We start from the raw sequence: 26,132 nt of genomic DNA, 5'->3' as shown, positions 1-26,132 counted from the left end.
CTGTTCCAGTGTCCAGAAGCACTTATTTATTTATTTGGAACCCAGTTGCTTTATTGCTATAGCTCTTACAACTAAGTCTTTCATAGGTTTATAGGCAACTTTTGTAACTAGAGTCAAATATCTGGCTTCACTCTGCATATGGATATCAAGGTTCCTGTCTTAGGGTTTCTATTCCTGCACAAACATGACCAAGAAGCAAGTTGGGGAGTTGGGTTTATTTGGCTTACACTTCCACAATGCTGTTCATCACCAAAGGAGGTCAGAACTGGAACCCAAGCAGGTCAGGAAGTAGGAGCTGATGCAGAGGCCATGGAGGGATGCTGCTTACTGACTTGCTTCCCCTGGCTTGCTCAGCCTGCTTTCTTGTAGAACCTAGGTCTACCAGCCTGTGATAACTCGAGGTGTGTCAGGTTGACACAAAACTAGCCAGTACAGTTCCCAACAACATTTATGAGAAATAATTTTCCCCCAAAGTGTGCTTAAAATTGCCTTGCAGACAATTTCTTGACCTGAAGGAAAGGGTTACTTGTGGGTGTTGTCCAGTTGCTCAGGTGGTTACTTTTCCAGTTGGGATCGGTCTTGCTTATGCTTGTTTTCAGTGGAGATGTTACTTTGTATCAGAATTGAGAACATTGCAGTGTCTTCTGGGCTGTGACCCAAGCTTGTTTTTATGTTCTTACCTTTGCTTGTTCCCTGAGAGCTTCATTTTTAGCATTTCCTTTTCATACACTGTACACATGGAATACAGGACATGAGAACAGCACAGAAGGAAATATACGCAGAAATCCTCTAATCCTCTTGCCTTTTCCTGTACTTCTTCTTCTTCTTCTTCTTCTTCTTCTTCTTCTTCTTCTTCTTCTTCTTCTTCTTTTTTTTTTGGAGACACAGTTCTGTTCTTTGTTGAATGGGTTTCACACCACTTGTGGTATTTGCTTCAAAGTAAATCATCTGAAGTCACCATGATATGTGGTCTACGATAAAGTCCTACAATAACAATAATAACGTCTACTTCCATACTGTCCTAGATCCTTACATGTCATGATTGCCCACCGATTCATGGGTCAGGTGCCACACAGTAGTTGTGATCGAAATACAGGAAAAAGATTTACTTTCCACTCCAATTTGTAAAGAAATTGAGTTTTGAAACTTAGGATGTTTTAACAGTTTACAGTTTATGTCCCCCTTTGTTGTACATTTCTGCCCCTTACTCTTTGCTTCCTCTCAGGTCATGGCCTCTCTCTGTCATTGTCCCTTTCCTGCCCAGAGTTTGCTCTTTGCAGTAGACCAGAATGAGGCTCACCTAATGTTGTGCTGATGGATGGAGTGAGGCTCTCTTTCCCAGTTTTCCCAGGTTTTTGGTACAAGTGTTTGCGTTTCCATGGAGGACGCATAGTTAGGAGCATACTGGGCTCAGGCCTCAGTACCAGAGTGGACTGTTGGCCCTCTGCTGTCCACAGCATCCTTCTTCCTTACCTCCTACAGTCAGGACTTATGAAGCATCAGCAGTGTTGTAGCCAGTGTTATGCTTATATTGTAGTTATGATTCTGACTGGCATTCAAAAAAGTTATAAGTATACAGTATTTCTTATTTTTTTTTTTTTTTTTTTTTTTTTTTTTTTTTTTTTTTTTGCTAAGTTTGAACTTAATGTACAACTTACTTTTTTTTTTTTTCCAGTTGGGTTCAAAGTTTTGGACACGAGGGACTTGGATTATTACTGGACATTTTGGAAACATTAATTAATGGGCAAATGTAAGTATTGCTAATACTTTTCAATTAAGCTCATTTCATGTCCAATCTTTATTTTAAAATAAAATGCTGTTATTTTTTTATTTTAATGCAGCCAAGAAAAGGCTGTGAAGAAGACTCAGCACAAAGTCATCCAGTGTCTGAGAGCCCTGATGAACACACAGGTAGGCAGAGGAAGCTGCTGCTTTTCACCGCAGCGCCTCATGTGAACTGGAGCGGCACCGCTGAGGCTCTGTTTGCAGATCATGGGGTGATATTAGTTTATTCCAGTTTTATAGAGCAGCAGATCGTACGTGAAACTCGGCAGTGAACAGGCTCACTCCTGAAACATGACCCCTTTCTCTCCCTTCCCTCCACGTTCACACTCCTGCCGCTGCTGTTCTCCCTCTTGATTTTCAAAACATCATCAGGACCAAAGCCTTCATATACTACACAGTCACTAACTGTACGCTGTCATATGTTGGAATCAGAATAGTTTAGACCTTTACTGCCTATTCCACCCCCATTTTTCTGATTGCTAATACCAGCATCATTTCCTGCTGCTCCTTTAGCTCTGAGTGTGATTCTCCACCTCGCAATGACGGGTATGTCACTTATTGTTGGACATCAGGTTATGTATGGGTCACCTGTGGGTGTTATGATGTATGATACCTGCTAAATAGAAAATGATATATTTTTCTAAGGTGTAGGGTTTTTTTTTTTTTTTTTGCCTTTTTCTTTAAAAATAAACATCCACGGGGTTAAATATATAAATGTTTAAGTCATTACTGTTTAATTTTATTATAGCAAATGTTTGTGTTTTTAATTTTTTATTGTTTTATGTGAAAGTATTTTGTTATGTTTTCAAAGTTTTTTAAACACATGCTTATGTTGTGTTTATGTGTGTTTGTACACGTCACATTTACCACAGTGTAATGGTAAATTACACTGTATTTACCCATGCTCACATTTACCTTGGCTCACATGTGTTTGCATGTTGAGTTACCTTTCCTTTCTGGGCACTCTGGGACTCTGTTTTTCCCAGTGACACTGCCTGATGGGTAGAACAGCAACCCTAATGCTTTTTCAAGTGTTAAGCTTTGTTTTATGAAGTAGGTTATTTGTATGTTCTAATCGAAGAGTAAGACAATTCTGTCTTAGAGTGAGGGCTTGAAAATCCTTCCCAGCATGCATGAGCTCCCTTTAAAGCAAGGAAGCTGAAGGAGAAGTTTGCTGGTGACATGCTTATAGGAGAGGAAATGCAGGTGTGCCTCATTCACACCAAAACTCTATGTGACCATGAATTTGAGAAGACCAATGTTTAAAATGAATTAGTGTGTAACAAAATAACAGCTCTACTTGATTTTCGTCAGGTTTTGATGGTTTCTCAATCTGTTATATCATAGTGGATATTATTGCTTAGAGTTTGTTAATGCATCTGAATTTGATAGTAGCACTTAGGCTAACAAGGGCACAAGATTCTGTTGCTAATACTTGGAATTAATATTTTAATGTCTAGATTCCCACATGCAGAATTGTTTGTCAGATTAATTGCCGGAGGCTGCAGTTAGCTTTCCTACACCTCACTGAATCAGCTATACATGTGCATGTTTGCCAAGTATCACTGTGAAGTCTTTGCTGGAAATACAATCTTTAAGTTACTTGTTATCAACAATTAAGTATGTCATTGATATGTACAACTGTGACTTCCTAAGGAAATGAATTTTTTTTATCACATTAAATGTGGCTAAAATATTTTTAAATGGATTTTTTAAGATACTGAGGCAATAAAAAAAGACTTCCCTTTCTTCAGTCGTTTGGGTTTGTATCATATGCTCATTAGCAAAGGGACTCTTGGGGTTAGTCTTCCCTATCAGTCCCCTTCTCTGTGCTGTGGGGATACACTCACCACTCGCCTTTGCTATTCTCCATAGTCATGTAGAAGGGATGGTGGGTGTCTTTGCAGGGCTGAGAGTGTTTATGTTCCCTTACTTAAACTTCACATCCTCAGCAGCCTGGAATCCTGTTAGGTAACAATCGGACTCCTGTGGAACACAAATAGAACCTGGCCTTGGTTGTGGGTATAGAACACGCCAATTGTATTATCCCAAGTGGGTCCTTGGTATTCAGGAAAGATACCTTTTTTTTTCAGACCTTCATAAGTTGATGATAACATTCTCACTTGTAAAAACTTTTATTAAAGCACTTTGATGTTAGTTCTGGTAAGTGAACTATTTCTCACAGTTGGTGTCTTTATTTCTAAGTCTTTGCATACATAATTTTATATATAGCAGTTCTCTGTTTAGTAGTAAATATAAAACAGGGGTAATCTGACCTTACTCTATTCTTATTTATTTTTATTTACATTTCTTTTTGTAGAGAGAATTGGAGCGTGCCTTTGTTGTCACAGGGTGGTAATGAAAGCTTGAGGTCAGAGTGTGCTCATGTCCCAGCCTTCCTCCACAGTTGGATGGGAAAGGCAGAAAGTCGGCTTGCTCTTTTCAGATTGTCTTGAGTCTGGGGAAGCCACCTTGTCCAGACTCTGGAAGGCAGGCACCAGAGACAAGCTTTACCCAGCCCACAGGCTTGTTAGGACAAACCTGCCCTTGGTACTTGGTAATCTTTGACTTTCTGGGTCAGGTCCAGATGGTGCTTTGTATGCTACTGACAGTTTTCTCTTACTACCAAGGCATAATGGAGGTGTTTGTAGGCCAGCTCTTACAGGTCTTAGCTTCTAGTTATGAAACAGCCCGGAACATTGTGAGAGCAGGCCTCTCCTGACCAGTTTCACTGCTGTCAGCTTGCTCCCTTTAGTATGGACAAGGAGAACTTTCCTACTGCCATCTCTGGGCTTTGGCTCCTCTGCTGGCACTTCCTGTGTCATCCGCGTGCACTGGAGTCTTTTCCAGGAAGTGCAGTCGTTCAGCACTGTCTAGTGTGTTTTCTATTACACAGATGCTTAGCTAAGAGATAAAGTTATAAATATGATTTTATAAAAAAGAATTTGGGTTTAAGCATGTTATACTTTTGCCTTTGTATTTATATTTATTGCCAACTTTCAGCTGTAATTGATAGGTATATAATTGGGATTAAGTTTCTTGTGTTTATTTACAGTAGTGATTTGATCCACGAGAATTATTTTACATAGAAGGATCTTTTGAATGACAGAGTATTAATTGCTTTTTTAATATACATTTTTATACCGATACAGTTTTTGTTATGACCAAAGATACATACATCTTTAAAATAATATACCTTTAAACTAGCTACTTATCTTTTAAATGGATGCCATATTGTGGCTATAGCAAATAAAACTTTATCCTTCCATAAACTATTATGTGTCTATTTATTTACAATGGTATTGACATCCTAATTACGCACAGTTCTCCTCTGCCAGTTTCTACCCATTTTCTTTCCAAACTGTCCTTTAACTTGTGCATTTATAAACCATGTTCCCACCTATGCCTGTACTGTCCTGTGGCAGCCACTGGGTTTTTGAACAATTGAAATGTGTCTAGTCTGAGTTCAGATGGGGTATAATTATAAAATACAACTGGATTTTAATCTTCCAGTAATGGAGTATTCTACATTGTTTATATGCTAGAATAATAATTATTTAATGTACTGTGTTAACTGTATCTAAAATTGCCTAGTTTATGTCATGAAAATGACACATAGTTATTCATGCTTTTGTCAACCTTCCCTTTGTCTTGGTCAGTGCTGATCTGTGTGTTTGCTTGTAGCTCCTTTACCAACTTTCTCAGAGCAGAGAGCCTCCTGTTCTAAGCAGCTATTTAATATTTGCCTGTTTTGCTCGTCTCGAGAATTCCTCCTTTCTCCATAGGTTCTTTGCAATTGGCAAATCCTCATAGCTCTTACCATAAAGTGAATAGTTGGGAAACTTTTATGGTGTTATAAGACTTTCATACTGTCTTTCGTAGATGTGAATGCAGATTTAGAAATGTATGACCTGTCTTTGGAACCCCTCACATACAACTGTTTTGAATTTACAGTATGGCTTAGAGAGAATTATGAGTGACGAGAGGAGTCTTTCCTTGTTGGCAAAAGCCATGGATCCCAAGCAGCCCAGCATGATGGCAGATGTGGTGAAGCTTCTCTCTGCAGTGTGCATCGTTGGGGAGGAGAGCATGTAAGTTTCCCTGTGGCACTGCGTCTAGTGATGTATAGGCGTTTACATGGCTTATTTTCAGGTAGTTTGTTTAGTTTCTTATTTGCATAATTGTAATATTTTCCAATCAGTTTGTTAGTCACATTTTTAGTTAGGGGACTAGATTCTATGAACAACTGATTTTTCTCATCACATTTTAAAGCTCAGCCCTTAATAAAAACTTGACGTGGAGATGAAAATAAACAAGTGGGTTCTTTTCTTATCTAATTCTTTTCATACACAATTAAGTGAGGTTGTGAGTCACGCTGACCTTTTCTAAAATCAAATACATTGCTTTTTGAAAATTCATATGTAAGACTTTTGACAAGTTGAATATGTAATAGTACTAAAAACTCACTGAATCTTCTAGGCACTTGGTTACATTTTTTATGGTTGCAACTAATCAACTATTCAACATATATCCTAATGATAAAATAACCTTCTTAAGCAAGATTATGATTCTAATTTATAAGTAAGTCTTTAAAAAATTTTTAAGTGAGAAAAACCTACAACTGAAGAACAAAGACAGTGCATACAGTTGCTGGAGAATTGTGACAGTCCTGGCTCTATTATTTCCAAAGGCCTAGTCTTAAGTCTTGTTTCATTAAGACATTTATAGAGATGGTAAAATCTAGAAGAGTTCATCAAGGTGTATACTGGCAACAGTGTACAGTGATAGATCCCATGTGAATCTTCAGCTCACTGGATGTTAGCTTTATGCTTACACAGAGGAAGAACTGGGGTGCCAAGCAAGAAATGTGCAGAAACAAAACAATCTTAGAGTTTCCTGTGGGTCAGAGCTCCCGGAATGTTCTTCCTGAGAGATGTGCTTCTCTCTGACAGCAGGGCTCCTGATCACAGTTAGGATGTGATTTCTACCTGAGTACATTTGATGGAACGTATGTGTTCACATATGATTCAGCCTTGGTGCAATCCTGCCAGAGCAGTTCCCACTGGACTGACTGCCTCAGTGTGGCTGGCGCTGGCTGGTTAGACACCAACCACTCTAGAGCCTGCTTCCCGTGCGAGTGTGCCTATGGCAGTCATTCAGCTAATCTGACCGACTTTCACTTCCTCCTTCCTCTTCTCCTCTTCTCACTCTTTTCTTTCTCTCTGTTGCTCTTCTTCCTCTTAGACTTTATATCTTTCTCCTTTGCTTTTCCTTTGTCCTCCATTCTTCCTTCTGTTTCCCTATTTTTTCCATTTTCTTCTCCAATTTTCTTCTGCCTTTCTCCTCCTCCTCCTCTTTTTCCTTCTTCTCCACCATCATCAACATCACTACCACCATCACCAGCTGCAGCATATTTTGTTCAATCCTACTTGCAGTGCTGGGAACGAGACTCAGGGCTTCAGATGCACTAAGCAAACACTCTTTGTATTTTTATTGTTTCTTGACTTGGGATGATTGTGATAGTGATTAAAATAACATTTAGGGCTGCATAGTTACATCCACAGAAGATGAATTTTTATATTTTTAAAGAGGGAAAGTGGTCTTTTACAAATACTGTATTTTGCATTTAATAATTTATTGTATTTTGCTACTGTTGGGTTTTAACCATCAGAGTTTCATTATTTAAGGACATTATATATTTTCTGAGAACCTTTTGCTTCATAGGCTGACAGAGTTTAGATCCATGCATCACACTTCAGAGAAGTAGATGTTACACTGAACAAGTTGTTCAGTCGTTTTCTGTCGGGATTTGTTATTTATATTGAATACTAACATACCCACCTCATACAATTACATACTTTAAAATACAGCATATTCCTGAAAATGATAACGTATTTTTAAAATGATAGAAGGAATTTTAAATGCTTTATCATGAGAGAATGGTATATGTGGGAGGTAGATGATATACTTTTTTTGAGTTAACATTACATGGTTCCAACATGCATCGAAACACCATATCATATTGTACAGTTTTTAATCAATAAAACAGTAAAATAAAAATTTAGTATGAGTTTATATTGGTAAAATTGTAAATAGTCTTTGCTGTGTGGTTTATAGATGCTTGATGGACACTTTCACAAGGTATTGCCCGGAAACAATTAAAGTATACCCTTAGATTATTGCATTATCCCAAACAGAAAGACACCGTGCTCTGCCTCTAGTGGACACCACTGGGGGAAAGGAGCAAATGTAAAAGTAGACGACTGTGAACTTAGGGAAGAAGCTGAAAACCTGAGACAGGGAGAAAGGTTGCAAGGCAAGTGTAGGGAGGAGGGATGCGATTGGAAGTGCACGGTGCTCCCACTGATGTGTTCACCTTTGCCTGGTCACACTGAATTACCAACAGGGTAACCCGATTGTGTTTTGGTCTTTTTGTTATTTGATTGTTGCTATTTAATTAATAGACTGTAACTTTCTGATAGCCTTGAAGAAGTGTTAGAAGCCTTGACTTCCGCTGGAGAAGAAAGAAAAATTGACAGATTTTTTTCCATCGTGGAAGGCCTTCGGCATAATTCAGTGCAACTGCAAGTAGGTTTGCTGTTTGGAAGTCTGCTTCTGACTGACTTATCATGTGTCTTGTTTGGAATTGTCCTGTGATTGACTTTTATGTAAACATTGTATAACTGCAAATGTCCTTTAGTGTTTTCTACATAATGAATGTATGGGATCCCAGTTTGTGGTCTTAGAACATCTTATAGATTTATTTGTGAATATCCATGATTTTTTCCTTAGTTGACTTTCTACCTATAAACTTACAGAATCTTCTAAAACCATATCACTATGGTCTGTGGCTGTTTATTCTTTTTAAAAAATTTAAGGCAATTTTTTAATTGCATGAATTATGACTAGTCACTGTAGATTTTATAACTTATATTCGGAGTATCTGTAATAGGAGACTCAAGGTAAGAGATCATTCTTGAAAGTGTTGACTTCTTCATAGTTGTAGCAAGCACAATAATACTTATATTTTAAAGAGATATTATGATCAAATTTGTATGTAGCCCTGATAGGCACCGAGCATGGCAATTCTTCTGCCTCCACTTCCGGAGTACTGGCATTGTGTCAAGGCCAGCTTTAAACTTTAAAAGAAGTTCTAGCTGTGATTCTTTTTTCCCCCCAGAAATTTAAAAGGGTCTGTGAGTGATCTAACCCACGGCAGTGTTCGATACTAGTATGCTGAATGATATAAAGGAAGTCTGATTCAAGCTATATAGAAGTTTTTTATATTTAAAATATCATGGGTGCCTTACAAAAGAGGCATCCATGCAGTGTGGCTCGTGTTGGTTAGTTTCTAAGTGTGAAGCAGTAGAAAATCAGAATCTTAAAAGCGTCAAGTTAAATTTTATACATGATATTTCAAGAAAAATCAGATGATATTTGAGCTGTTTAATTACTGATTGTTTTCTGTTATGTCACATGATGCACTGTGAGTGGCCCTTTGAAACCCTCTTGCTGGGTTCATTACTTTTGTCACTATGCAGGACTGAAGCTCAGGGTAAAGGGCACCAATTGCTTGGGTCCAGGTCCCAGAACCAGCTTTGTCTTGCTGAGGGGGATAATACGGTGGGACTTCCCAGCACCCTGCACTGACCTGCCCACCTCACAGCCACGGTTGCTTGTTTTGATTCCTGACCCCTTGCCTTTTTCTTTCATCTTTTTGCTGTCTTCTGTCTCTTCTCTTCTACCTCCGGTCCCGCCTTTTCCATTCACTCTCTTCTTATCTCTTCTGTAATTCTTAGTGTGTCTCTTTGTCCTTGAGAACCACTGAAGAAAACAATCAGACACCCATTTCCGTCTAACAGGGCTGTCTTATTGAATGCACAGGCCTGGCTGGACCACCGCACACCTGTGGAAGCCAGAGAATATCTTTAGTATCAGTCCTGTCCTTGCTTTCCCCTTGTTTGAGAACTGGTTTCTTGTTCATGGCTATGACAGGCTAGATGGGTTATGAGTGTCTAGGGAGTCCTCCCCCTCCCTCCCTCCTTCCTTCCTTCCCTCCCTCCCTCCCTCTCTCCCTCCCTCCCAGCTTGTTGTAGAAATATTGGGGTTAGAGATGGATGTGCCACTGTGTACATCTGTATGTGGGTCTGGAACTCTGAACTCAGATCCTTATGCTCAGTAAAGGCTTTATCCACTTAGCCAATTCCCTATAGCCCTGGCTTTTGTGCCTTCCTCTCTCTCCCTCCCTACCCGTGTACCCATTTGTCCGTTCATCCGTCCGTACATCCATCCATCCATCCATCCATCCATCCATCCATCCATCCATCCATCCATTCTTCCTTCCATCCATCCATCCATCCATCCATCCATCCATCCATCCATCCATCCATCCATCCATCCATCCTTCCATCCTTCCATCCTTCCATCCATCCATAAATACATATTTATGTATTATATAGGCCTGGCTATTGAGATTTCTCTGTAGACTGTGCTGGCCTAATATCTGCTTGTTTCTGCCTCTGGAGCACTCGGATTAAGGGTGTGTTCCTCTATGCCTGACAAAGGATTTTACTTCATGATGGAGGACTCTGGGAATTAAATGTAAGGTATAAAGTACCTAACAACTGGCAAGCTTAAGACTAAAAGGTATCATCTTCCAAAAAGCCATCTAACCACCCACATCCTCATACAAAAGGATAAAGCAATTTTACTTTTGGGAGGATGTTACTGGGTATGCTTTTTCTAATCAACCATATTATAGTAATATAGTGTAAGTATATACTTATACTATAAATATAAAACACTCTTGTCCCTGGAGTATTTCTGAATTGTACACAAACAAGGCACATCTTAGAGTGATCCAGCTATGCCTTTCCATAAAGCTTATTTTAAGTGCCCACTTCATTCTATTAGCTGTGCGACTTTCATTTATTAAAATGTACTAATGTGGGTGATATTACCAATCACCAAATTAAAAATAAAACTTTTTTTGTTACTAAATAAAGTGGAAACCAATTGTTTGCTTCCAAATTGGGACTTAATAAAGAATGATGAGGAACTTTTATTGTTATGTGTATTTCTGATAATATCTGTCTTCAAGGGAAATTTTAGATTTTTTATTCTGATAATAAAGATAGTTTTTCTGATTATGATTATGATAGAATAAAGCATGTTTTTCTCATTTTGATATAGTCTGGAAAGAAACAACAACCATAAGCCTAGGATGATCTAACGATTATCTTTCAGGCCTTAGTTTTATTTTTAGGAAATAAATTAAAAGTAAAAACATTAGGGTTGAAATAAATGTAGAATAGTTTCTCTTTTCAAATAGATTAGAAAGAGCCTTTCAGCTGCAAACAGCCTAATCCATTTTGGACCATTTATGCAGAAAATTATACTGAGTGCTTTATAGGATTTCTAGAATTCCCCAGGGGAGTTTATGTAAGTAATATACCGCTCAATGTAATACAGAAAAGAAATGTCAGGTCACAGCAATGTCCCTGTATACAGCAATGTAGAAAAACTAGTTCTGATGCTACTCAAACTGGTCCTGGGGGATGCTTGGGGATGCTTGGGCAGGTAAACCTGCTATATCTCCCTTGGAAGAACCGTCGTGCCTGTCACAGTGATGTCCATTTATGTCGGCCCCATCTTTCTTTGTGGACATCTGGGATCACTGCAGACTAAGCAGTGTCTAATTCATGACACAGTGTCTCCTTTTCCTTGTTCTTTTCTTGGCACACAGATATTTGTTGTCTTTATCTGTCCTCTGCTGGGGCATCAGAAGGATTATTCTAGGTTGGAGAGGCTATTGAAAAGTTTTTGTTAATCAGGGCTGACTGGTTTTTAGGAAAGTATTCAAAGGGAGACTCAAAATATTTGGTGGGTATTTGCCTTCTGTGGATATGTCCTCTAGACTGTGGTGAGAGCTGCAACTCCCTCCTCCAACCCCAGGGATGTGCCCTGGTGGTCCCTTCATTCTGAACCTGTGTCTGGCAATTTTAAGAATTTAGACTGACATAGTCAGATTGGCAGTTTAATGGGTGCCTTTCTCAGACAATATCTCCCAGTAAAATTTAGAAACATGTTCCTTTCTTTTTCTTTCATACGTGTATTATGAATATGCATGTTTGCATTTGTAGGCAGATGTATGTTTGGGTCTCTGTTTCCATGTGGGTGCATACTTGGGGAGGCCTGAACTTTGATAGAGTCTCTTCATCTCTCTGGTAGAGTAACTTGGTTGTAAAAACTTGATTCCTATGAGATACAACTGAGCTTGCTCAATCATTGTCATTAGGTCGCAAACCAAAGAGGACTGTTTGCTGAGACAACTTGCTTCATCAAATAGGCTGTCTTGCTTGAGTCAACAGTTCCAAGAAGAAGAGACACAGACTCTAACCTAGCCTCTACAGTTGATTAACTGTCCAGTTTCCAAGCTTCTATATAAAATACTCCCCTCCCTTCCTGCAGCCTCTCCATTCCCAGCAGAAGGACAATACCATCACTGTCTGTGATCTGATAAACTGCATCTGTGGAGATTAGACATTGTTTCCTTTCCTGCCCTATATCTATTCTATATCCAAAATCTAATGCTCTCCTCTTTATTTATTAAGGCAGGCCTTTCACTGAACCTATAGGTCACTCATTCTGGCTAGTCTGCTAGCCAGGTTACTCAGGGGTTACTTATCTCTGCCTCCTTAGAGCTGGGGTTATAAGGTGCTGGATGCTAGAGATGTGACCTCTAGTCCTCATGCGTGTACGTAAAGTTTTATTCCTTGAATTCAGCCCACAGAAGACTTCGTAGCGGTAGGCACGGTATGAGCTCTATGAGCCCTACTTTCCATCCTGTGAAGCTCCTACTATGTAGGATACGTATAGGGCTGTTTGCAGAAAGTGTTTGAGGACGCAAATCTCAAAGAGTTTTTGCATTAATTCTGGACAGAGAGTTGAAGCTGACCAGAATGCTGTCCTTGGTTAATGTGTTCTCATTGGCAACTTCAGCTTAAATCATGACAAAAGTTGCATTTCATTGTTTGTTGTCTACAGGAAGGATAACTATGTAATCTACTTGGTGAATCACTTTTTCTTCTAAGAATCTTCTCAGTGTAGCTGAGGTAGCCAAACTTTCTCCAGAGTTTCCTGAGGGCTCTATAAATAGTTCAACATCTTTTTTGATTACATAAAATCTGCCATCAAATTAATGTTTGCTTTCCACCTAATATATTTAGTTGTGAAGACATATCTCATACTCTTAGAAAGGTTTATTCTCCTTAAGACCTCTCACCTGGGGCCTTAAATCAAAAGGGTTGTATGGAGACGCCACTGTGTGGGGCCTTCCAATGCCCAAGTTTTTTATCTTCTTGGAGCATCTGTGAATACAGTCCAGTGTATCTTTTTGTCTATGTGATTCCCCATCTCAAAGATGGTAGACACACACACACAGAGCTGTGCAGTCTGATGTATGGTAGACATCAAGGGTCTCGGAACATGCTTTACATGAGCCTCTAAGCAGTTCCCTTTTATAAATGGGAATGGCAGGTATTGCTCTCAGAGATGGCTATTGAGATTACAGAACTGTAGTCTTTTCAAATGAGCTGTAAGCCTTGCCAAAAGGGGACACTGAATCAGGACCTTACTTGTCCTTTGACCTGGAAGAAGACATTGTCTTAGCTCTCTAAGGTACTTTGAGATAAGAGTTGTGTATAATAAAACATACCAATGCCTCTACTTGGTGGAATTGAGAATGACTCCTGGGAATTGTCTTGCAATAGAGGACAAACTACTGATCCAAGTAATGGCTCCTTTTTTCTTGGTTTGCCTTCATTGTCAATGTTGCTAGAATTTTTTAATTGTATTCATTTTGTAGATGCAGTTCAAAAACATTGAAGCCCTCACTACTTTAGCATTTGTGGTACAAGACAACTTCCTCTACATTAGTTACTCAATAAAAAGAATTGTTTGGTTAGAACAAGTCTGGGTGAGGGGAAAGATTGGGAAACATTTCAGGGAGGTGCAGTGTCTTTGATTCATTGTTGTGACTCTGTAGCTTTAGTTTCTGAGTGTCCTCACTCAAAACATGAATAAATCCTTTTATTTACCTGCTTCTATCACTTTAAAGACTGAAGGATTGGCCTTACACTGAAAAGTGGCTGAGAGTATGTCTTCTTCTTGAGGACATTGACTTATTCTTTTTTAAAATAACTCAGATCTTGGAATTTGATCAGACCTGCAGGAAGTGAAGCACATATAGCCTACTCTTAAGAGGCTTATGCACCATTATTTACAGCTATCTACTACCTGGTATAAAAGTATATTGCTAGTAGTTTTCACAGAATTCACTGGAGGACATGGCAGAAATTAATGATGTCTCAAGGGGAGTAAGTGTTTTTAAAATATAAGTTTGTGTTTCATCTTGCTGTTCATGCAAATTCCAGCCCTGAGTATTGCCATTTATTTTTCTGAGTTTGTGGGTAGGGAATTTGCATTTTTCAAGTTTTGGCTTGTTTTCTAACCATCTCTATCATTTATTGAACGTTCAATTGGGAGTATAAATAAGATTATAGAGCTTCACTTTGATTCACGTTACTGTTTTGAGGTTTATCTACATTGCGTAGTCTTAGTTTCTAAATTAATGCATATATATTATTTAAAAATCTTTAAAGCTTTTTATATCTTGGAGGTAACTTCTTTATCTATAGGCATCATTTACTCATCTTAACTTGACAAATGTGGAATTTGTTCACAGAGAGACGGTTGGTTTGTGCTGTAGGGTAGGGAAGATGAATAACAGTTGAAACTGTGTCTTCCAGACCTAGATAGTGAATAGTCACAGATATAATTTAATTCTCATTTGATTATTTTCCGGTACTTGTTTTCAGTCTGGTTTGAACTCCTGAGGCATGTTCTTTTCACAGTGTGGTCTAACCCCAGGTTTATTTACCAGAACATCTACTTGTATCCAGAAAGAACATGTTGAGTTCGCTCTGACCTTTCTAAAGACAGCTCACTTTCCTTCTCATTAGACTGTATTCTGAATTTCTTCAGCATACTTATCTCTGCTCTGGTGGCCTTTGAAGAATTGGACATGGCTTGTGGATGGCTGTGTACCATCCACACGTGTCAATGTACCTTGAATGTTGTATTTGAGCATATTTGTGCACAAAGGTTCAGGAGACAAAGGTTAAATATACATAAGTCCTTTGTTTTTTCTCATATTGTTTGCTGAGCTGAGTGAGAGATAGTGGTAAATTGTTTAGCCAAAGGAATTTATGTGGCATATGTCTGTACTTGGAGAAACTTTGTGTCACACTCAAAGTCAGGAAGCCATTGTGTCAGCAGTGGCCCAGTCCCTCTGTCCTGTCAACCTCTTTCTAATTTTAATGATGTTCCTTTATTGTTTGTGTCATTCTTGAGATTACTTCTGATGGATTTTATTCTTTGTATTCAGTACTTTTGAGTTGGCTGGTTTATTGTATTTCTTTTGTTGTCTGTGGTTAGGGCTTTAGTCTCTTGCTCATGACAGTCGTGGTAGTTGTCTTGCTAATGTAAGTTCAGTTTGCCTCACTTTCTTGTGATGTGTCCTGCTGCATCTGTGCTAGAACAAGTCCTTTGTACTTACTCCCAGAGTGGGAACATGGCCTCCTCACTAAAGCCTCCAGGTAGTAATTGTATTGTTGAAGACACCTTTGTTCCTGAAAGAGGAGGGTTTGTTTTGTTTTTGTTTTTGATAATTGGGGAGAGAATAATCAAGTGAGCTTATAGTATTTGCTTTTGAAACTTTAGGACTGAGTCTTTTCTGTAACAATTGAAGATAAGTGTCTTTATGTAGGAATCCTTAAAAGGACACTATTTTTCATGTATAATGATGCCTTTGGAGTAACGAAGAGAATATATTGGAGTCAATTTGAATCGTATGCCTTTTTTTCTTGCTTATGGCATAAAGGAGTACGCAGGTGTTTGGCAGTTGAACAGTAAGTCACTCAGTCCTTTTATAGAAAAGTTTGTTGTTGTCCTCTAGTTCCATTTTGACACTTTCATTATACTCCATTCTTCTAGACTATGATTCTCCCTATTTCTTTCCCCCTTCCTAGTGCTTCCTTGCTTTTGATTTGTATGACCTACGGATCAAAACCATTCTTATTGTCCTCTTTTCTCTATTTCTTCTAAATGATCCCATCTGAGATACTGGTTTTCACGTACTACTGCATAGAGAACTTTTTTTCTAGTACTTCATAGAAAACGTTTTCTAGTAGTATTGTCTATATCCACAATCCTTTGTGCCGGCCAGAGCTTAGTCTGGGCTAGGTTTCCATAAGAAACTAAGTGGAGCAAGCTAGTTGTCTCACTTCTCCATTGTCTCTGCATTAGCTCATGTTTGCTGGTTTCTGCCCTGTTAGAGTTCTTTTCATGGCTCCACTCAGTGGACTATGACTCTGGATATGTAAGTTAAATAAATCCTTTCTTCCCCTATGTTGCTTTTGATGATATTTCATCACACCAACACCAATTTTATTTAATATAGGAGTACATAAATAACTCCTGCCTCTTTTGTCATAGTTAAATCTAGCATCTACAACAGTGTCTCGTGCAGAATATGCATCAGTTATGTTAGAAGCTATGAACGAATGATGTGTAGGAAACCCGTAGTTTGATACATAACGATAGACCCCTTATTCAAATTAGGATGCTTTTACAAGCAGGTTAGTCACTTGTTTTCTCACCTTTAAGCTCTGGTGGAAAGTGCTTTTGTCATGCCTTTGAAAACAATTTCTGTAGCTTAATCAGAGTTGATGGGAATCGTATTTTACATCTTCTGAATATGAGGCAGACATGGGTAAATCCATCTTAATGAAGAATGCCTTTTATCACTTGAATTTTTGTTACTATCCTAAGTGAGTGAGTGACACGACTAATTTGATCACTAGCTTTTAATGAAGTTAAGGATTTCAGGGATCTTCCTTTTGACTTAGGAATTGGTGTCTCTATTAAGTAGAGTTTGCTCCCACTTAATACTAGTTCCTTTCTTCCCATGTAGTAAACTTTGCCTTACAACACATGGTGTGGTTTTATCTATATTTGAGCATACAACTTCTCCTGTGTGCTTTTGTAGTTCCTGAGACGTTTTCAATGTTTCTAGGCCTACTCACATGGTTGATATTTTAGTTATTCTTTTACTGCTGTGACGCAGCACCATGACCGTAACAACTTTTAGAAGAAAGCATTTAATCAAGGGCTTGCTTACAGTTTCAAGAGGTTTGTCCATATTCATCAAGACCAGGGAACATGGTGTCAATCATGCATAGCATTGGAGTAGTAGCTGAGAAAGTTACATCCTGATCTGTAGGCAGCAGATATAGGGCAGGGAGACGTTTGAAACCCCACATCTCACTCTTGGTAACACAGTTCCTCTGACAAGGCTAATCCTTCCTAAATAGTTCCATGATCAGGTCTTCAAACACAGGAAACATTCTCCTTTAAATCACCACAGTATAGATTCTGGACCAACAACCACAGCTAACAGCTAACCAATTATGAAATTATGCTGTGTTACAGTACTGTGTGGTTGTGTGGGCACAATGCCAAAACTCTGTATCCTGAAGGAACTCTTTGGTCTTTCCTTTGGTTATTGAGTTGTTCCTCTTTAACATAAAAATCAATATTATTCGGTACAGATTTATATTTACAGATGCGTTGTACGATTTAGATTAATTGAAGTATAATTGGAAGCCACGAAGTAATTATTAGAATTGGAAAAAGATTTTATAGATTTAGTATAAACTTTAACTATCAACTTTTTCTTCTAAGGCAAGTTACTTTTATGAATCCTTCCCAGAAATGATTTGGGTCATTCTATGCATTTGTACTTTTAAGTTTCATGCTACTATTAACACTCTGTGTTCTGCTTAGGCATTATTTTCTACTAATTTTGTGTACTTTTGCTATTTTCTTATAGTTTTAATTTTTCTACAATCTTAGTAAATGAGACTGATGTAGCTTTTTTGAATATAGACAAGTATAGAAACATTAGCAAATCTCCTATATCTTCTCTCCCCTTGCTCCCTCTTTGTTTAGGGTTTTGAAAATTACATTCTATGGCTTAGAAGGAAAGTGTTGTGTGTACCAAGTATGGAAAGGCAAGGGAGTGGGAAAAAAATTTTCAACCTGACTTTTTGACATGAACTGGTCACAGCTGAGTGAATATGTTCCAGAAAGGTTGACTGTTTAATGTTTTTTATTTTCTTTAAATGTGTTTTTCTTTTTCTGCTTTTCTGCTATATTTCCCATCTCCACTTTAGAAAAATTTTTACTTTGACAGTCGAGGCATGTTGGTCAGATTTTAATGTTTAGATATCAAATATAAAAGTTACTACTATGTTTTTCAACCAGCAGGAACTGAGACCCCTGTTGGTGTCTTAATCCAAAACCAGCATTTTAAATTCACATAAACCTTGCCTTAAGGGATGGAGAAAAGACAATTTGGGGAACAGCATGAGGTCAAACATATTGATCAGTAGTCCAGTAGTTGTTGCTAGACTTGGGGTAGAGTGTAGACATGAAAAAATAACATTATCAACAACAAAGAATACTTCTCCAGAGAGAGACTTTTTCTTTCCTCTCTTTCTTATATTTCTTATATTTTTATATTTCTATATATATATTTCTAATATTTTCTTATATTATATATAATATAATTATATATAATATATAATTATATTATAATTATAACATATTCTCCTAACTCACTCATAGCAGTCTTTGTATATATGTGCTTAGAATGGTATCAGACAAGAATTTCAGCTATACACGAAATTTATGTGAAGAGAAAATTGGTTTTCTGCATATCATTCTGCAAATAAATGAGAATTTAGTTGAAACTATAAATTTTTGTTTTATATTTGCATACATGGTTTTATATATATAATATTTTAGTTATTTATCTAGTTAGGCTTTCCTGTGAGATATTTGATAATTATTGGAATGAAGCTTCATTTCCTTCCTCTCGTTCCTTTTGTTTTCAGTGCTGTAAGCCCTCTTTGTCTCCTGTGTGATCTGTTGTAGGTAGCTTGTATGCAGCTCATAAATGCCCTTGTTACATCTCCTGATGATTTGGACTTCAGGCTTCACCTCAGAAATGAATTTATGCGTTGTGGATTGAAAGAGATATTGCCAGTAAGTGCCCTGCAGTCTCCTCATTAATATTTAAATTAGAAGTGTACTTGAGTGGGGGAAATTTAGATAAATTACTCTCAAGAATAATTTATCTGCAGGAAAAGACTTGAGTATAAAAATCTAGTTTTGAAATATAGATAAGATTTAAGTATTAACACTTTAAGTGTTTGAATTCTGCATGTAAGGCTAGAATGGTTGGTTTATTTTTGTTATTGACAATTTACCCATACTGAAAACGTAATCCATCTAAATTTTCTGTAATCTCTATAGATCTTAAAGGGTATTAAGAATGATGGCCTGGATATACAACTTAAAGTCTTTGATGAGCACAAAGAAGAAGATTTGAGCGAGTTCTTCCATCGCCTTGAAGACATTAGAGCTGAACTTGAATATCCTTTTGCTCTGAGTCCTAATCAATAGATATGCAAATGACTCTTTCATATATAGTAATGAACTTTACCCCATGAAACATTTGAGTCATTCTATAAAAACATGAAATTAAATATGTATGTATTATAAAAGTGTCACTATTTTAGTAGCTTAAGTTTGTTTTGTCTGTGTATTTGTGGAAAGGGATGATGCTTAGTTCAATGATTCCCTTAGACTGGATTGTTACATTATGTGTACAATCTGTTGCCCAAATGGCTGTCTTTCTTCTTTGTAGCACTGGATTTGGGATAAACTCCAACTATTGGCCTCCTTTCTTCACAATGGATGCAACACCTTGGAAGCCTCATGTAAACAGTCAAGTATCTGGACTGTTTCTGAGATACACCACAATCCTGTTTTCCACTATGGCTTCTAATTGATGCACTTGCTTTGCTGCTCAGGACATCCTTAGAACCAACTGTGGCTGTGTGCCCACTGTATTTTCTAGTACAGTTGACTGTGAGGGGTAAAAAAAATTCATGTCAATGGCCATCTCTAGTGCCTCTACGCCCAATTCCTAGATAGTCCTTTAAAAGCAACCATTCCTAGACAGTTGTTTGGACATAAGTCTTCCAAGCCTTCATAAAGCAGACACTATGTTATATTAGCTGTTTGGTATAGTGTTTGAACACATTCATATGGTCCTTAATCAGCTCACTGAAGCATCTGATGTTTACAACATGGTATGGGACACAGTTAAGGAAACTAGAGCAGAGGGGCATTTTGTTTCTATTCTTCAGCATCTTCTGCTCATTCGAAATGATCGTTTTATAAGGTAAGGGAAGTCATATTCTAATGGTTAACTTTTAAAACTATTACTTGTGATGTTCACCTGATCCTCTGGCTCTTAAAGCCTTTCAGCCCTATCTTCCACAATGATCCCTGAACCTTATGTAGGGGTGTGTTTTGTAGACCCAGTGGGTTACATGTTGGTAACATGCAGACTGATCAGGTTGTATTTAGAAGTCTGCTTGTGGGTCTGTCTGTATATTTGTCTCTATGTATTTCTGTGCACACACACACACATACACACATACATTATATATGTATATATATGTATATACATACATACATGCATATATACACACACATATACATTCATGTAAAATTAATTAAAGGCCATATAATTTAATGAGATATAGAGGGGCTATATTAGAGGGTTTGGACAGATGAAAAGGAAGGGAGAAATTATGTAATTATAATCTATAATAAATAAAAAAGCTGAAAACCTGACAGCTTATTAATTTAGTATTGTGTGTAGTATTTTTGGTTGTTTCTTAATCACCAGGAATCAAACTGATAGGTTTTTATAAGTTGTAGACAGAGTATTAACAATTGCTCTTAGTAGAGTTTAAATTGTCTGAATCTATCATATTAATATTTGCATGTTTAATATTTTTAATTTATAGGAAAAATCATACAAATGCCTTTTCAACCTTGATTTTATCTTGGCTGTCTGAGCTTGGCAAATTGTTCTTTGTTTACTTCACATAGAACATAATATGGTCCTAGGTAGATGTGAGTACCTAAGACACTCTACTATAATGATTAAATGAGGTTATATAAGGAAAATTGGAGATGAATTCTTGACACAATGTCTAGCAAATGGTCTTCATATCAGTTTTCAGTTTTGTCAGTTATGAGTTTCCAATATGAAGTCTTCAAGTATAAAATCATATGTCACCAATTAGCTTTGCAGAAATTTTATTTGTAGATGTTAGGGGATAGTCAGTCTTCCCATAGGTAACTCATATAGGATTTATAGGATAACCTTCTTTATACAGCACACCGATTGGTGGTATCAGGATTTAACTCAGTGTTATTTACTACATCTTACAATACAGAAGAAAACTGAAAAGGAAACTTTACATTCTCTATAGTTGATGTATTTCATGCATCAAGTTTTTTATTAAAATTGTAATTCTTGCAAATATTCTCCATTTGACCAGCAACCCGTTTTGTTGTTTAATGTACCATTTTTTGGAACTTTGTTTAAAAAAAGGAGACTAAATATTAAAGCACTAATAAATGCTACCTAACTGACTTCCTGATTAAATTAAAAATAATAGGTAGCCTGTTAATAACAGTGTTGTGTACCTACTCTAAATTTATGTAAAAATGACATGAAACATCTGTATAAAGAAGCTTCCTGCAATTTTTGATCATCACATGACTGGTTCTATCAACTTCTGGTCGGTTAATGATGCTTGAGTTCCCATGAATTCAGGCTTATTGTTATTATGTTCAGCTGAAGCAGTTTTACTCAGCATTATAAATGGTTCATTAGGTGTAAGTTTTTAGTACACAGATAGTAGTACTAATATATGGTTCATTGGGAAGAAAGCTGAAATGGCTGGAAGGCCCATCACATATGAAGAATATGATTTGGAGAAAAAATAAAAAGCTGCTTGTAAATCACTGAGAAAGGAAATCAATTCACAAGTGATGGGGGATGTAGGGTTCCTTATTATAAACCACCCTGCTGCTCGAATTGCCTTTGTACACAAAATTTATTTATTATTATTATTTTTTATTTTCTTCACATTGCCTTAAGTTAAGGAGATATTCCTAAGTTGTTAGGAATGCAGATAGATTGAATTTTTTTCATTAATTTGTTTATTCAGTTTATAGCCTGAACACAGCCTCTCTCCTTCCTCTCCTCCCTGTCCCTGCCCCACAGTCCTCCATCCTCTTTTCCTCAGGGAAGGGGAGGTCCCCCATGATATACCAGGGTAGGTTGGTAACCAAGACAGCAGGACTGAGGACATCCTATCCCACTGAGACCATATAAAGCAGTACAGCTATGTTAAATGGATCAAAAGGCAGGCAACAGAGGCAGAGACTGCTTCTACTCTAATAGAGGACTCACATGAGGAATGTGCCTCACATCTGGTACATCTGTTCAGAGGGCCTAGGTCCAGCCCATGTTTGCTATTTGGTTGGTGGTTCAGTCTCCTTGAGCCTCCATGAGTCTAGATTAGTTGAGTCTGTAGGTCTTCTTGTGGCATTCTTGACCTCTACAGCTGCTTCCAGCTCCCCTCCACCCCCCTTCCAGTATATTTTCTAGCTCTGTCTATTGTTTGGCTTTGCGTCACTGCATCTGTTTTCCAAATGTATTGAATTGTATAGAGAACACATACATTTTTTTTGAAGCTTTTAGTTAAACTTTGATCTTTGTACATTGACATTATATTAAATTTTCTAGTCTTCCTTGTATAAGATATATTAATTTGGTTTCATATCCTATAGAGTTATCAATTCTGAATTTTTTTCCACAACATGATATTAAGAAGCTCCAGTAGAAACTCTTAGAGAAGACTTTTGATGGCTTGTTTACACTAATAAGATGAATTCCTGGTAGCCATTTAGTAGCTGTGCTCTGAGGGTGGCTTTAAGCACCTCTTACTTCTTAATAGTATCTTTTTTTTAAATGTCTGATATTTTATAAGACAATTATCTCAGTGGACAGTGTATTTTCTGTCACATCACTGAACATATGTCATGATGTTATAAGAAAGATGAGCTTGCTACTCTTGAATTATGCTGAATATAATTTCAAATTTGAAGTCAGACTTACATCATGTGTATTCTTTTGATTTAAAATTCTGTTCCTTAATTGAGTGCATTTATTGGGTATATATTTGCTTTTTGGCTTTAGACAGCAGTACTTCAAATTAATTGACGAGTGTGTGTCACAGATTGTATTGCATAGAGATGGAATGGACCCCGACTTCACATACAGAAAAAGACTAGATTTGGACTTAAGTCAGTTTGTAGGTGAGTATTTCTTGATTGTTTAAGTAGAGCTACCTTGAGTTTATTCCCATGGGTTAGCTTCTAAGGTACTGGTTTTCTTCTGTTTGACTGGAATCTCCTGAGAGCTCTTGATCCTCTCTCATGAAGTCTTAATTGTCAAAGCTATGTTGATAACAACTTCATACAAACCTTTACGTGTTGGTATCTAGAACTGATGATTCCAAACAATGGTTTGTAAAGTAGGTGACTCCTGATACCATAATGCTGGCACCAGGCCCTCGTGATAGTCATTGTATAGTTTTCTTTCGGTACACTGGATCAAAGGATTTGAGGAATTTGGACTAATATTAATTTGTTAAATATTCATTCATATGTATGCCCTTTTAAAATCCTGTGCTATACAGCGGGATATGTGCATCTCAGATGACATTGAGAAAACAGACTTCATTATTTGAATTATAACTAGAACTGGCCTTTTCTCTTTTTTTTTTCCCCTTGGGCCATGTCTGTGTTGGTGTAGAGTATATGTTTGAGGGAGTGTGTTGTAAATGCACTGGTATGGACCGGGATAAATGCATTGAGGTTCTTGCTGAAACCTGAACTTGCATTTTGTGGCCATCTGGCCATTGTCAAGACAATGTTCTCTTCTCCGTCTTTGTTCTCCTGATTGTTGGGCTTACATGGACCCAAACTCTTGTCCGTTGCTTTCATTGCACCTCCTCCTAGACACATCTCGCCAGCTCTCTTTCTGTCACATGAAGTGAACTCTCTGTGCTAACTTAAAGTGTGTAGCCCACGGTTATGATTTCATTTTATTTCATATGTACAATTGTTTTTTCCCAAAGGTATATTTGTGTCCCTCATGCTTGTCTGGAGCTGGCAGAGGAAAGATCTACACCGAGAGTTATAAGAAAGTGGATCTGTCTACATACACACTGGTGCATACACCACACATTCATTTCCCATTTTGAGTCCTTTGCAACTTTTGTAACTCCAGAGCCACCTCCTGGATCCAGTACACACTTATTAAGAGTCAAAACGAAATAAAGGTGTATTTCAGAGAAAATGACCAACAGAAATCTAGAACATTTAAGTGAGACTTTGAATGCTTGTATAACTGCTGGTTTGCTAGTAACTTCTCAATACTAAATCATTTCCTTCCTGCCAAGGTCATGGAGGGTATTCACCGATGTGACTCTTTCAATATTGTCTCTAGAGATGCACCAGTACGTGGAAGTTGTGCTTTGCTCAGCAAACTGCAGGGTTCCTGATGATCAGTGTTGGCCAGAGCAAACTTAGCACAGATGACAAAGATTCTCTAATAGTACTGTCATTCATGGATCTTAGAACTCTTCCAAAACTTCATTTGTATGTTATTCCACAGATTATCTTCTGAAGTCGCAGCATTTACTAAATGCTGGTACAACCCAATAAAACTACTCAGTGATCAGAAAAGGTTTGTGAAGCATGCCGGACCTTTGCACCTACGATCTCTACAAGGGGATTGGAGGAAGGTCAGGAAGTAGGGAATTTCCCAAGGCTTAGTGACATTTAGAAACAAAGTGCTTGCTTTCTTTGTAGATTAAAAATGGAAGTTGCTGAGATGCAGGAGGTGAGCTAATGATCTATGTTGGCATTTTATAGTAACAATAAAGGGACACTGTGCAGCAATCAAAAAACGCACACACATACATTTGTAGAGGTACTCAATTTTGTAAATAGTAAAAATATTAGAACTACTTGGGTGAATTTGTTTTAACATTTTATAATTGAAAATTCCATAAAATGCCTTTATTCTAGAACATTTAGTTTTAAATAAAATAGCCCCACAACAGTGCAAAGCAGCAATTTTGTAAGCTGTGCTTATGAAATAGAACTGATACTTTGTTTTACTTTCTCCTATCACACTATTGTTTTCTTAAACTTGTTTGCGTATTGTTTTTATTAAAAAGAACACAAAAGTACATTATGATAACTAAACAAATAATTTGTCATACTAGCATTTGACAGATGGACGTATATAATAACAGTCCACTATTGTTGGCTGTCGATATTTCCAGTGCCTATGAACATAGCGGCATTTAAAAGCATAGTCTAGTCTAAATGCAAAGTTCTAGAGAGCAGATGTGTTAGATGAAGGAAACCCAAAGTTAAATCTTTACTATCACCTAATTGTTCATCAGTAAAGCATATGCGTCAATTATTCTATAGGTCAACCTATTATGCGAGCTCTATTGCTCCACATTATGGATTATATACCTTTTGCTATGGTTTCTCATTGACTTAATATATGGTCACACTGGTAGGCCAAAGAAATATTTGTCATTTGCTTTGTTTCCACTAACTTTGTTTCTCGCTCCAACTTATTTTCCTGGTCGATGCCGGGTCATACCATCTCTTCTTTCCAAATCCATGTTGATAATGGAAATTTTCCTGTGTTGCAGAACCACAGAACCAACTCCTCTTCCCTGATGGAAGGTCACAGTTCAATATGAGATACTTGGTGTCACGCTTTAAGGAGCCCTTTTGTGACATTGTGCTATTTCCTCCATTTTACTTAGCTTAATATTGATTGTGTTGTTTGTGATTTTTTTTCATAAGAATCATCAATAGTTTTCATAAAATCTCTATTTAATTTTTGTTACTTTAATTTTTAGATGTTTGCATCGATCAGGCAAAACTAGAGGAGTGGGAAGAGAAAGCATCAGAACATCGCAAGAAGGTAAGCAATGGCTTTAGTCTGCGGGCTTGCTGGGGCTGCTGCAGGTGCTGGTGACTGAGTGCCTGTGACTGCTTCTGGTCTCCTGTCCTGGAGGCTGCGTGACAGCCTTGCTCCATGCAGCACTAGCCAGAACACTCTGTTACTGGGAATATGCCCCACCTCTACGCTTCCTTTTCCTCAGAGGTGCCGTGCCTTCATGTGTTTAAGCATGAGCATATGATGTGTTAGCTATTCTTCCAGAGTAAATCTGGGACTCTTTTTTTTTTCTTTA

General features: G+C 37.6%; 1 protein-coding gene across 1 annotated transcript in view; it reads left to right on the top strand.

Moving 5' to 3' along the window:
• Positions 1–26,132, top strand: part of DIAPH3 (diaphanous related formin 3) — a gene marked incomplete at both ends in the record, with an annotated part of 452,874 nt that overhangs the window by 128,446 nt on the left and 298,296 nt on the right. The window contains 9 exons of the mRNA XM_080917022.1: positions 1,676–1,750; positions 1,842–1,911; positions 5,740–5,876; positions 8,268–8,373; positions 18,844–18,954; positions 19,225–19,338; positions 20,037–20,158; positions 23,042–23,160; positions 25,797–25,861. Of these exons, the coding sequence (XP_080773148.1) occupies positions 1,676–1,750; positions 1,842–1,911; positions 5,740–5,876; positions 8,268–8,373; positions 18,844–18,954; positions 19,225–19,338; positions 20,037–20,158; positions 23,042–23,160; positions 25,797–25,861 (919 nt within the window). The remainder of the gene's footprint in view (positions 1–1,675; positions 1,751–1,841; positions 1,912–5,739; positions 5,877–8,267; positions 8,374–18,843; positions 18,955–19,224; positions 19,339–20,036; positions 20,159–23,041; positions 23,161–25,796; positions 25,862–26,132) is intronic.

Source organism: Micromys minutus (assembly GCF_963924665.1).
Source record: "Micromys minutus genome assembly, chromosome: 5".
Taxonomy (NCBI): domain Eukaryota; kingdom Metazoa; phylum Chordata; class Mammalia; order Rodentia; family Muridae; genus Micromys; species Micromys minutus.
This window is presented reverse-complemented; position numbering and strand designations above follow the sequence as displayed.